Raw genomic sequence first — 13,153 nt, 5'->3', positions numbered from 1 at the left:
TCCTGACATGCATCTTAATCCTAGTTTGGAAAACCATAATGTGCACTTACAAGATGTGGAGAGTGCACAGCCAAACTCACAGGACTGTGGTGAGTCTACTCAAGATCCATTGCAAGCAGCAAGCAACAGACAATTATTCCAGTTTTTGGTTTGTGGGTACCTGAAAGCACTGGCCACTTTGAAGCATTGAAGGGAACAGTGTGAAAGGTACCACATTGCTACAGATTGAAGTCTTGCTTCTGAGGAACTAGCAGTAAAACAAGTTTGTTTTGATCCCTGAATCATCTGTTTTCAATAGAAATTCTGCATTTTACATGCTTGGCCTCAACATATTAGTAGTTCTACTGTGAGAGAATGAATCCTCGCTTTTAGGTAGAGCTCTGTTAACTGAAAGGGCTTGTGCTTATTATAGCTCATTTCTGGCTTATTATAGGTAAGCTAATAGAAAAATGATTTCAAATCAAAATGCTTTCACTTTTTGCTGTTAAGCATTTATTTGTCCAATAGAAAAAAATCCTTTCTGTAGTATTTCCTCCATCCCAGCAGGGGATGGAAGGTTAAAGAACACCGGAAAATACCTTGCTAATACTATTTTTATTTATTGAGCTAATCTGTCATTGAAGAGTGAGGTGAGGATGCAGTTTCACATATTTGTCTATATTTGATTATTTTCAGTAATGTTGTTATTATTATTATTATTATATTAAAACTGCTTTAGTTTAAGTTTCCAACCTGCAAGTCTTTTCCTCTCATTTCCCTTTCTCTGATCCAACTGCTTAGCTATAGCTGCCAAAATTGACTGGGCTGGGGCTAAATCGTTAAGAGTGGAAGTAACAGTATGAGCCTATTCTTTTGGTTTCAATGGAAAACCTATGGAGCGCAGAATGCTGTGGGTCTCCTGAGGCCTGACACAGCAGCCTGAGGAGAGGCAGAGCTGAACTAGCTGCGGCTGAATGATCAGAGCGCCTCCCATATGAGGACAGGCTGAGAGAGTTGGGGTTGTTCGGCCTGGAGAAGACTCCAAAGAGATCTTCTAGTGACCTTCCAGTACCTGAAGAGGCTACAGGAAAGCTGGGAAGGGACTGTTTACAAGAGCATGGAGCGGTAGGACTAGGGGCAATGGGTATAAACTGGACAAGGGCAGATTTAGGCTAGACATAAGGAGGAATTTCTTCAGGATGGGTGGTGAAGCACTGGCACAGGTTGCCGAGGGAAGTTGTGGCTGCCCCATCCCTGGAGGTTTTCGAGGCCGCGTTGGATGAAGCTTTCAGCACTCTGATCTGCTGGGGCGTGTCCCTGCCCACGGCAGAGGGGCTGGAACTAGATGACCTTTAAGGTCTCTTCCAACCCAAACCACTATATGATTCTAGGAATGTTTCACCAGTTTTCCTGGGGTGGGCAACTCTTATTGGTAAACGCATCCCGCATTCCCAGCCCAAGGCTTTTTCCCTTGCCCGAGCGCAGGGTACTTCCACCAAAGAGCTGAAAGAGAGGGGAAAGCGCAGATCAGCCCTTTCCCAGGCCGGTGCCGTTTCTCAGCACCTTCCTTCGACAGAGTCAACGCACACGCCGCCACGAGGCGCAGCAGCCCCCGAGCCGCCCCTTCGCGCCTGGGGGCTTCCGAGGCGGGGACAGGGACAGCGCCTTCGGGAGAAGGGTGAATGACGGCGACAGTGGCTGCAGGGGGGGCCTAAGAACAGCGGCTTCGGGGCGGGGCACCGACAACAGCTGCGGGGGGGCTGGAACAGCGATAACAGCAGCCCCGGTGCGGGCAGGTCTGGGGCAGGAACACCGCCCTGCGGTCTGGCGGGACCGCGGCGGCCCCGGGTTGGGCAGCAGGCGGCGAGCCCCGCCTCCCCCCCCTCTCGCGATGCCGCTCGGTCCCAGCGAGACTCGGGCGGGGCGGGCACTGCCGGTCGCTGCGCGGCCGCCGCCGCCTCAAGGTGATTCGCGCTGTGCTGAGAGGGCGCGGCTCGGGTGGGGCGGGCGGGGCCGGGGGAACCGGGGCGGGGCCGGGGTGGCCTGGCCGGGAGCTGGGGGAGCTGGTCAGTTTCACCCTCCTCTGCTGCCGCTTTGGAAAAAGCGAAGGGCTTTCGTGTCTGTCGTCACTGATGAAACTGATCCGCGGTTGTTTACGGTGAGGCCCTGGCGCAGGTTGCCAGGGAAGCTGTGGGTGCCCCATCCCTGGAGGTGTGCGAGGCGAGGTGCGATGGGGCTCGGAGCAACCTGACCCAGTGGGAGGTGTCCCAGCCCGTGGCAGGGGGGTTGGGAACTGGATGGGTGATTTTTAGGGTCCCTTCCAAACCCAATCACTAAAATCTACGATTCTATGAAACGACTGACAATAGAAAGAGAAGGGTTGGGCATTCTTGCACTGCTTTCATTTCTAGTAACTGCTGTCATTGGTGTGTTGCCAAAACTACCATTTTATTACTAAATAGAATCACCAGGTAGAAAAAGATCTCTTGGATCATCGAGTCCAACCATTCCTATCTGCCATTAAACCATGTGCCTGAGCACCTCATCTACCCGTCTTTTAAATACCTCCAGGGATGGGGACTCCACCCCCTCCCTGGGCAGCTCTGCCGGTGCCCGGTGACCCCTTCTGTGAAAAATCTTTTCCTGATGTCCAGTCTGAACCTCCCCTGGCGGAGCTTGAGGCCATTCCCCCTTGTCCTGTCCCCAGCACCCGCCTCTCTACAACCTCCTTTCAGGTAGTTGTAGAGAGCAATAAGGTCTCCTCTCAGCCTCCTCTTCTCAAGGCTGAACAACCCCAGTTCCCTCAGCTGCTCCTTGTAAGATGTGTTCTCCAGCTCCCTCACCAGCTTCAAAACCCTGCTCAAGCAAATGCTGGTTGCGACAGGCTCCTTCCTGAATCATGTGGTGTGTCTGGGGCAGGACTTGCAGTTGCAGGACAGTGCTGGGAAAATGAATTTGAAATTGGAAAGACTGCATAAACTGGGCTTGGGATAAGGCTTCTTAGGGGGAAAGTGATTGAATTTTGCATGGAAACTGAGTGGGGAGTGTACTGGGTAGGCTGTGTGCCCTCCCATTTCTTCCCTGCCCCCCTCCCCGCCCAATACACCAAAAAACCGCAACAAACCGCAAACCTTTAAAAATTACTTTTAGCACAGATATATCTGTCAGTGACTGAATAGATCAAATAAGACTTTTCAAAGCAGGCTGGTGGTGAAACTGCAATATTCTCATAATTTGTCTTTTGTGAATTGTCTGAGTGGGGCTTTGCACTGATTGCTAGTCGGTATCCAGATACTTACACTATAAAAAAATGCCTAGTTGTACCAAAATACTAAGTGAAGCTTTTTGCACAACAGTAGGATATTACCATGTTAAGGTCAAAGTACAAGACTTACGAGAGCAGTTTATATAGATCTAAAAATGCGTTGACTTAGATTAAATGTCTTGAGACTATAGTTTATAAGAAGGAGGGCTGCAAACCAGGGAGTTAAAATTATTACAAGGGCTTTATTTTTAATTTATTGTATTTCTCATAGGATCATTGAGTTAGTGTCGAATTGTGTTTGATCAAAATAAAGTGTTCAGCACCTATGCTACTTGGAGAATTGCTGGCTCAAGGAACCAGCTAGTGTTATGCGGCTTTGGTATTTTTGTTAGTTGATACTGTTTAACTGTAAATAAGTGACTTATTATATTGTCTCTTCTGAGTGTAAATATTGTTTATTCATAGGTGCTTAGCGAGTCTTTGATGGACTTTAAAGAAAAAAGAAAAATCAGAGATCTCTAAATCATTCTTCCTAAAATAGACTAGAGGTGCATAAGCTACAACAGCCGTTGATGGTTGGAAGTATTCCTTGGCATATGAGAAAGTTTAAGCCATGAATTTAGGTTAATTAATTAGTCAAGGTTGAAATGAAGCTTATTGTGGGTTTTTTGCAGCCTTTGAAAATGAAACTGATAAGATACTTGTTTTCTGGACTTGACAGAAATTTACACTTTCTCACTGCTGCTGCTCCCAGTTTTTCCCAGTAGCTGTAGTGTTAAATTGGCAGGACTCTGTCAGGTCACTACAGTCGATTACCCCAGGAAAATGAAACAGTTCTGGCAATTGCACCTGGCCTCTGTTCCCTGCGAAAACTGCCAGGACTTTCGATCATGTGTGAGGGATCAAAAAATCAGAACTGGGAAGCTGAATCTTGTAGAGGTTTGTCATCAGGATACAGTTGTTCTATCTTTAATACCCCCACCCCCCCGCCTTTTTAAATCATGGTGTAGTCTTGTGACTTTGGCAGGCAAATTCTCAAGCAACAACAAACAGGAATATTCAGGATTTTCTTATGCAAAATGTCATTTAAGAGTACTGTACTGAGATAACAGGAGGTTTGTTGAAACATTTCATAATTTTGTTTCCAGTTTATCTGAAGATAAGTCTTATCAAATGTTTCCTGTCTGTGGTCATGTCTTTTGATAGCATAATCTCCTGTTGTTGATAAGAGGAAAAAGAGGCAACTTAAGGAGTTCATGCTTTTCTTAGCATCTGAAGGGAAAGAAAAAAACGCAAAACTAAGAAAGCATGTTACTTTTATATTTGCTTTATACAGATGTCTCACTTCACAAGCGAAGATGAAGCTCTGTTACAGTCTATGCTTAGACAATTGCTGCAGAGTGTGAGGGAAAAAATCACTGGAGCCCCATCAGTAGAATGTGCAGAAGAAATTCTGTTGCATTTGGAGGAAACAGATGAAAATTTTCACAAGTAAATGTATTTTTATTATTTTTAGTATTTTGAAGAAAGTGAAATGTGTTGAATTGTAGTATTCCTGTGAAATATTTACAATTTTTGTTACTGTGTGAATGCGTATGCATTTTTATATATATAATTATTACTATTACTAATGCTAATTTAGAGAATAAAATTATTTTTGTCTTTCTTATATTTTGGTTTTATTTTTGCCTTATTTTTAGTAATACATTATTTTTACTCTAATAGTAATTGATTAGCTGTTTGTGAGAGAATTTACAAAACTACCTAATTTAGCCAACTCTGATAAATGCATACGTGTAAAGTATTACATGCACATGTGAACAGAAGCTAGAAGAAATCCTCACTGAAGGCTGTCAGGCAGTCTTTTTGACACCTGCTAGGCAATGTAATTTTGTTTCTCAAAATAAGATGATTTTTCAGAAGGCTAATTGGCTTCTATGTTTGACTATTCTGTCTAGCTTATGTTACTGAGCCTTTGTGTATATTTTCAGGTGGTAGTTATTTTAATTTATATTTTGAATAAAGCAGAAGTGTATGCCTGTCACACTTCTGTTAAATGAGACTTGACAGTGTGACCACACTTACTATGATCTAGGTTTCTGTAGCCCACAGTCCTTTTTCCTTCCCGTGTTATTCTAACTTGTTTATTTTTTTGTTTCCTGTGTGGGAGATTTTTAATATGCATTTATGACAAGTCAAGAGAATATCAAGCTGAGATGACCTTGAGGACGTTTTAATGAGGATGAGAGTTCTGTGACCTGACTTCTTCTGAGAAGGCTTGTTCCCTGCCATTTTTTTTCAGAAGTGGTGCTAGCAGCATTCTCTAAGTTTGCTTAGTTTTTAGCATTGCTTCATCAGTGGTAGAAGCTAGGTAAAAGAGCAAAATACTAGGGTTTATCTAAAATTTCACTATAATTGAAAAAATTTTATGCTTTTCTGTCTTCTGAAGATGCTAAACGTTTCAAAATGTATTTTAGCTTGATTTTAGTTTGTATTACCTGTTGCATATGATAAAATTTCTGCTATCAGCCTTGTGAATTTCGAGCATCATGTTACCAGGTGACAAGCATGAGACAAAATGAGCTAGTTATATCAAAAATTAAAATTACATGTAATTTTGAAAGAAAAAAAAACATTTTTGTTGAAAGAATACATGTACAGAAAACAAACTCTCAAAAAAGCAAAACCCTATGAATTTCTTTCTGTCAATATTCCTTCTAAGGACTTAACTGGGAGAATACTCATGATGAGGGAGTAAAGTCTACAATGATGGAAACAATGCATACGTAGCTTCCCCCTTAAAAACCACTGAAACCATGACATCCATTAATCTTTCTGGTTTGTTAAAAAAATGGTGATCCTAAAGACACTTCCTTTTCATGAGAAAAGTTTTAACCTACATTTGACGGAAAATCAACTGTTGCTTTTAATGCAGAATATAAGCAGTACTCTCCAGCACTAGAATATTTCTGGAGGTATTCTAGTCTTGTACATGACCCGCAGGAGTACAGACTGGTTTTCATGGGAGGTCAGAGAGGTCATATGGTGATTTATTCATGAGACCATTAAGAAACTTCCTCCTGGAGCCTTACGCCATCCATCCAGACTGCAAGCTACTTTATTAGTAGTGTGTGCTTTTGGATTGTCCAATACACTAGTTCAGCTCAGCATTTTGATCAGCAGCCCTTCTGTCTCTTGGACATTTTGCCTCAGTAATTTTTTTAGATTTTGAGGCCTTACTTTATCCTTTGTTCCCACTTTGATGTAGAAAGGATAAAAACACAGGACACTCAGAAAATTAATAAAACCCAAAACTGATTCAAATTCAAAATTTATGTATGGTAGTATAAATCAAGATTTCATGTTTTCTGTTGTATTTTTTCCTTAAATTAAAGTCCTAGACTTTTTTAACGCTTTTTTTCCTTGATGCTTCCTTTTTAAGCCCATCAAGATCAGCCTGACTTGAGTCTGCATGTGAAGTAGTAGTTCTATCATTGCTGAAACACTTACTTGTTACAAAACATTTTTAAGGTTGAAGCTTGATGCAGAAGATCAAGACTAGGACATCAAGCAGACATAGTCATAATGGCATGAATAATGATGTGCTTGCTGTTTATTTCAGAGGAAAGCCACTGCAGGAATATAGACCCTGGAGAGCTTACTGTCATAAAGCAAATAGCAGAAAGTTTTATGAAAGCTTTCATTCAGTGGAGAGTTGTGTGCAATTTCATTATTGCAGAAAAGCCAGCCTTGAAGACAAATGAAAATGCAAATAAACATGCCTGTTTCTTTGTTGAGATTTATTTCTGTTGCTTTCAAGGAAAACAAAAAGTGATGTAGGAATGGCAAAAAGTGGGAAATGAAAAAAAAATCCTTTTAAACCTGCTGGAACTTAAGGGAGGCAATCAAGTGAATAAGTATGTCTCATGATACAAGATCCAATTTCGTGTGCTTTTTTTTTTTTATGTATCTTTAATGTAGTCTGATTTTTGGTGGATTTTTTTTAATATTCAGGAAGGGAAAAAGCTGCTACCTGTTGTAACGGTTGCTTTTATTTACATTTTATAGCTTTGAACTCTATTACATGATTGACTTTTTAATTTGATTTTTTCTCACTCTATTTATTCAAATTAAACCCAAATAGTTTTGCATCTGCATTTGATAGAATGAAAATATAATAATGCATCTGCTCTTTATGTATGGTTACTTTTTTTTTTTACATTTCTAGTTGCCTTGTCCTTTATACATATCAGAAGACTAACCAAAAAAAGTCTTTTTATATTTTGAGCACTACTTTTTAGCAATTTCTATAGCTACAGACTCCGAGGACCCATCAAGAGTCTTCCATTTGAAATCCCCCTATGATTATTCTTTTGTTTGAGCAAGTTTCTCTGAATATTTTAAGAGAATAAAGCGCCAATTTCCTTATGTTTAACAAATACATATAATCACAGAAAGCTAGTTTATCAGATTGACTGAGTGAGATCTGTATAATGTCATGTCACCCAGACATTCATAAGCCATGCTCATATGCTAGAATTTATAAATCGTGTTTTCTGTGCCTCTTCTCATTTTTTATGAATTACTGCATAAATAAATGGTAATGCCATATGGATATTGCATAAGATGGTGTTCAGGATGCTCCAAGAAATATTTCCATTGGAATTTTAAGTTTGAACTTGATATTCAGTGGTTTTTTGTCTGCAAAGCCTTACACTTTTGTCTGAGTGTTTTTTACATTTAGAAGAAGCATGAAAACAAATTGGAAACTATTTGGTATTGTTTCTTCCTGGAATATGCTGATAGTGACCACATTGAAGAAAATCAAAGTTTATCGTGTTTTTACATCATTGAAGTTTATTTCTCTGGAAGTCATGAACTCTTACTTTAAAGTAACAGGTCTGCTGGGAGAGAAGGTATTATGGTAATATAATGTTGAAAATATTTGAGAGCAAGCTCAAGGAAACCTGTTGCATTTTAATTTTGTATATTTGTTGCAGCTATGAGTTTGTGAAATACCTTAGACAATATATAAATAATTCCGTGGGATCTGTGATTGAAGAAGAAACAGAAAAATGTACTTCTGCCCAAAATCAGGGCGAAGTATCTGGCTATGACACACTTGTCCAACATGTTACTAAGCAGACCCATGAATCTAAAGAGTGAGTATATACATGCAATTCACACTTTTTTGTTTCTTCTTGGTCTTTGTTTGCATTTCTCCTTTCCAGAATTTGTTTTAAATTTAAAAAATAAATTCTGAATGAATGGGTAACAAAAGTGATTCTTTGCTTTCAAAAAATCAGTGCTCAGCAGTTCAGATATTCCCTCCCCCCAACCCCCATTGCAATTTGTTCTGCTTTGTCTCACTCTGTAATTAAGCTTGTGAACTACTGCATAAAGATCTGTAGCAAATCTATGACGTTTTTGAAGTATCAAGGACTGGAGTTGGACAACGGTAAGATCTGAGAGAAGAATCACTGCTTCATACTGTTTCACTAGTTGCCAATTAAATGCAGTTGTGATAGTGAAGTTAGCCTAAAGGAAAAATTGGTTTTATCAGGTACTAAAGTTTGATAATTTCCTTAGCTATAAATTGAGAGTCTGCATGATAATGTTATTTTCTTTAAAAAAAAAATACAGAGTTGAGGTGTATTTTTTAATTATTCCTTGGGATCTAGCTAGGTATTCTATGAGAGTAGTATGTTTAGTCAGATCTGCTTTCATTGACTAGCTTAAAAGTTGGAGTTTGAGGTATTTTGCATTGTATTTTACTGTACATGTAAAGATACTTCTTCAGTCCTGTCAATGTAGTATAGAATTGATATGTGGACTGTGTGTAATTACCCTAGATTTTTATTACTAAGACTCTGAGATTGACAGAAATCAGTAGGTGTGCAGAAGCATACATCAGCATATTACAGGGTCTATGGTCCAGATTTGAACACTGTCTTTGAACACTGTGTTTAGTAAAGAATCCTTAAATAGAAAAACCTCTCTAAGTACCCGTTAAATTCTCTTAGTCATGTCTTCCCTACTACCTTCTTCACCTTCCAGTGGATATTAAAGTTGCTTTTCCTTGGGATATAGAGGCTGGTAGCTCTCTTAAAGCAGTGTTGTAATTTATAGCTTTGGTGACTGTAAAATGAGTAATAGTAGCCTTAAAGTAAAAAAAAATATTGAAATAAAATATCAACATTTTACAATATATTTTTTTCTGAAGCAGCTTTTAGTTTGAATTACTTCCTTGTGGGTATTATTCAATTTATGTATCTAAGAAGAATCTGGTTTTGTTGCAAGAAAATTTTTCTGTGTGCATGATCTGTACTCAAGATCTTGAATCAAGATGATATATTCTATTCTATTGGTTCTGCTTGAGGCTTATTGCAGAAGTAATATAGGATGTTGAAGAGACATAAACAGTAATGAGGATGAGAACTGGCCTGTTTCCTCAGGGACAGATTCTCCCTCTTGATGGGTTCACATTGTTCTTTCTTAAGAACCGCCCAGAAAAGGATTATGTTAGTAGTAGTTCATTGAATGGTTTTAGCAGAGCAAAAATTAATTTTATTATAATTTTAAAATGTATACATGTTTTGTTACTAATTTTGGATTTGCATTTGGCTTTGATTCATTTCTGTAAATTAAGAATAAGTACCATGATGCTATATTCAGTTATTAATGATTTAGTGATCTTAATTTTTAATTGGTGATTTTCTATGTGCTTTAATATTTAAATCATCTTTACTTTGAAGATACAGGGAAATGATGCATGCCTTGAAGAATGTCATGATGGTTGTTGTAGAATCTTTGATTAACAAGTTTGAAGAAGATCGTATGTGTAATAAGGAGCTGGATAGTAAAACAAAGAAAGAATGTCAGAGTGGCTATTACACGGACAACTGTTCTGACAGTGACTCCTCCTTGAACCAAGTACAATGTGTTTTCTCTCTGTGTTATGAAATAAGCGCGGTACTGCAAAATTGTTACGTTTTTGTCAGTTGAGGTTGTGAAGCAGCCCTAGAAAAAGATTCATCCTTCCTATCTTTGAAGTATCCCCCAAAAAATTAATTACCTTTTGTTCACTCTGAAGTACTGAAGTTTATACGGTCTATCCCTTAGACAGCACATGCTAGATGAAATGAATATGATTCCCATATGCTCTAAAGTACCTATGCAAGTACTACATAGAAAAAGATAAAATAATGGTAAAAGCAATACATTATCTAACTTTTTGTGATTTTGCTTTAGAAGTTAGGTAATTTGCAGTTCATTTCCAGAATACTGCACTGTGCTATATTGCTTACTGAATGAATTATTGTAAGGGATTTTATGAAGATACAGAAAACATTTAAGTAAAGCAAAGCAAACTATGTAATGAGAATTTTGTTGCTATAAATTTAACTTTGGACAAACAGCAGAAAATGTTCAGAGTGTTGACTCTAATCTTAATATAAATATTGAGGTTCTAATTATTAAAAGTAATTAAAAGAAAGACTTATGATTTTAATCTTCTGCTGTTCAGTTTAATAAAATAGTCTAATGATCATTTGATAATGTGTATTACAGAGTTACACCTTCATGAGTCAAGAACAGTTGCAGCTGCTGGTAGAAAGGCTTGACCCTGTTCAGCCTAAGGAAGTAAGTAGCAAAGAAGGAATAACATGCTAGTACAAATAATGTTTATCTGATGTTGGAAAATGGACCATATGCGTGTAAGAGATCATATGTACCTAAGTGGCGTCTTCTATCTATCTTGGCTTCGGTGCATCAACTGCTCTGCAGAGCAGTGTTTTTTTGTTTGTAAACATTTGGTTCAAAAGCTGGTGTTGCAGCAAGTATTAGTGTTGCAGTAGTAAAGGTTTTTTTTTTTTTTCTGTTTTTTAGAAGTTTATATTGTATGGATGGGCATTAGTTTGGAAAAAGTGGTTCTGTGAGAAAAGTAGATGTTGAATCTTGTTTTCATGTGTACGTGCCCTTTGTCCTTCATGGTAACTTCTGTGTTGTTCTTCATGTTATCCCTATATGAGGAGAGATATGCCAGCTGATTTGCCATCAAGCTGCTGCCAAATGGAATATATAAAGTCCAAGTTTGGTTTACCTTCCTGTCAGTGGCAGTACTAATTTGGCTCTTTAACCACCAATCAGCACCAGCTGCTGATGTTTTTGAAGCATGGAGAAACATAATTTTGAGTAGGATTTATTTGGGATAGTTTGGCAGTTGAAAAAGGCGTGGTAGATGGGAACTGGTATAAACATCGTGATCAAGTTTTCTTAAAAAAAACAGGTGAAAAGTCTAATGCTATTAAATATTGTTAAAATTTCCTACAGTTTGTTTCAGTAAGATGAAATAAGTTACTAGAGATTACAGTTGTCCAGAAAAAGAAGAAAATAAAAGGGGTTTGAAATTACTTAGATTATAGCGCTGATGAAAATTGAGCAGTAAAACATAGTGCCTGGTAACTGTTTCCACTTTCCATTACTGAATTTTTGGAGAGCTCCTTGGCAAATCTGTAGTATTTGGTGATAGTTTTCTGTATTGCCTGCTAAACAAATTTTTGATTACAAGCAGAAAATAGAACATAATCCCCACATCCAGAATTGAAAACCTGTATTAAATGGTTTTCTTGCTTCTTCAAATATGTTTTGTTTTGTTTTGGTTTTTTCTTATTGATCTAGTATTTTGTCTAAATGCACTGTAAAAATGCAGCAGAAGATAAGTATTCTGGAATTCCTTATCAGTTCTACAGCCAGGTCTGGTTCCTTCCTTCCTCGAAAGTATATTGTAAATTACATATTTGAAGGGTTGCTGAGGACAGATTTGTGGTGTTTATCTTTTTGACCACTTCAGGTTCGCCAAGAAGCATTGCAGGCGCTGTGCTTTGCCCCTCCCTCTGATATACTGAACTCTGAGTGTTGGCCAAGTCTGCGTAAGCATCTAACATTGTCTCTGTCAGATCCTGATGCAACATTCAGTGTAAGCTAATATTCTGTCTTTGTTTATCAGATGTGTAGTCTTAGTAGAGTACCGGAGAGGAATAAGAATATTATGACTGGTCCCAAGACGTTTTATTATTTCTGCATGTATCAGATTAACTTATGAAGTAAAAGAACTATGATTCCAGTAGGACTTGATTTAAAAGTTTACAATAGGATTTCAATAAGATTTTTAGAGAGAGGGGTACTCATATATGTATCTTTTAACGGGATTGAATAGGTTTTAATGTCTTTTAGCAAAAAGACTTAAAAAATTGACAAAACTCTTCTGTAAAACACATCATGTTAATATTTCCTGTTTATGTCAGGAATCTCTGTGATGATGAGAAAATGATACATAATAATATTACGCAGGCACTGATGAGGAAAGAAGATGGCAGCTACATAAACTGCTTGTAGATTATTTATTATGTCAATTACGCTTGTTTTTCTTTTAATTTTAAAGTGATTATTGAATAAATATGAAAGTTGCCCCAGTGGTTATTCAGCTTAGAAGGTTTACAATTTTCTTTTAAACAGTTCTAGTTAGAAGTCATTGTTACATTTAAAAACATAAAAAAGATTAATGTTAAGGGAAGGTACAGTAATACTGCCTGATCTGCTTCTTTGTATCTCAGTGAGGATTTGCATTGGTGCTGTCAGCTGAAGTATTTGCTTAAAATTTCTTTCATGTTATGGTTTCCGTGGTTCCCAAACTGTGTATTTTTGTAAAATATGTAATATTAAGAATAGTGGCCGTATGTATTGATTAGTGTGCAATAATAGTACACAGTACGTGACTATTTCTTGCTTTCTCTCCTTTAGGAGAAAATTCTTAGGTTCTATGCAAAAAGCTTTTCTTCTTCTCCATTTAATATGACAAGAGAAGTCTATACAAGTTTAGGTATGTGCATTTAATTACATTTAAGACTT

The 13,153-nt window shown here is 38.1% G+C and overlaps 1 protein-coding gene across 10 annotated transcripts in view; it reads left to right on the top strand.

The window, feature by feature from the left end:
* Nucleotides 1–1,887: 1,887 nt before the first annotated feature.
* TBC1D32 (TBC1 domain family member 32) overlaps nt 1,888–13,153 on the top strand; it is a 90,984-nt gene continuing 79,718 nt past the window's right edge. For 7 of the 10 annotated variants that reach the window (XR_008449102.1, XR_008449103.1, XM_054062265.1 and 4 more), the window contains exons 1-7: nt 2,002–2,137; nt 4,581–4,735; nt 8,245–8,406; nt 10,000–10,177; nt 10,814–10,885; nt 12,096–12,221; nt 13,046–13,124. Coding sequence is in view for 8 of the 10 variants with exons in the window: in XM_054062265.1 (XP_053918240.1) it covers nt 4,581–4,735; nt 8,245–8,406; nt 10,000–10,177; nt 10,814–10,885; nt 12,096–12,221; nt 13,046–13,124 (772 nt within the window). In the remaining 2 variants the exon portion in view is untranslated. Of the gene's footprint in view, nt 1,944–2,001; nt 2,138–4,580; nt 4,736–8,244; nt 8,407–9,999; nt 10,178–10,813; nt 10,886–12,095; nt 12,222–13,045; nt 13,125–13,153 lie in introns of those variants that run through there. The other 3 variants (XM_054062262.1, XM_054062266.1, XM_054062268.1) reach the window with 3 other exon arrangements.

This window comes from Cuculus canorus, chromosome 3, assembly GCF_017976375.1.
Source record: "Cuculus canorus isolate bCucCan1 chromosome 3, bCucCan1.pri, whole genome shotgun sequence".
Classification (NCBI taxonomy): domain Eukaryota; kingdom Metazoa; phylum Chordata; class Aves; order Cuculiformes; family Cuculidae; genus Cuculus; species Cuculus canorus.
This window is presented reverse-complemented; position numbering and strand designations above follow the sequence as displayed.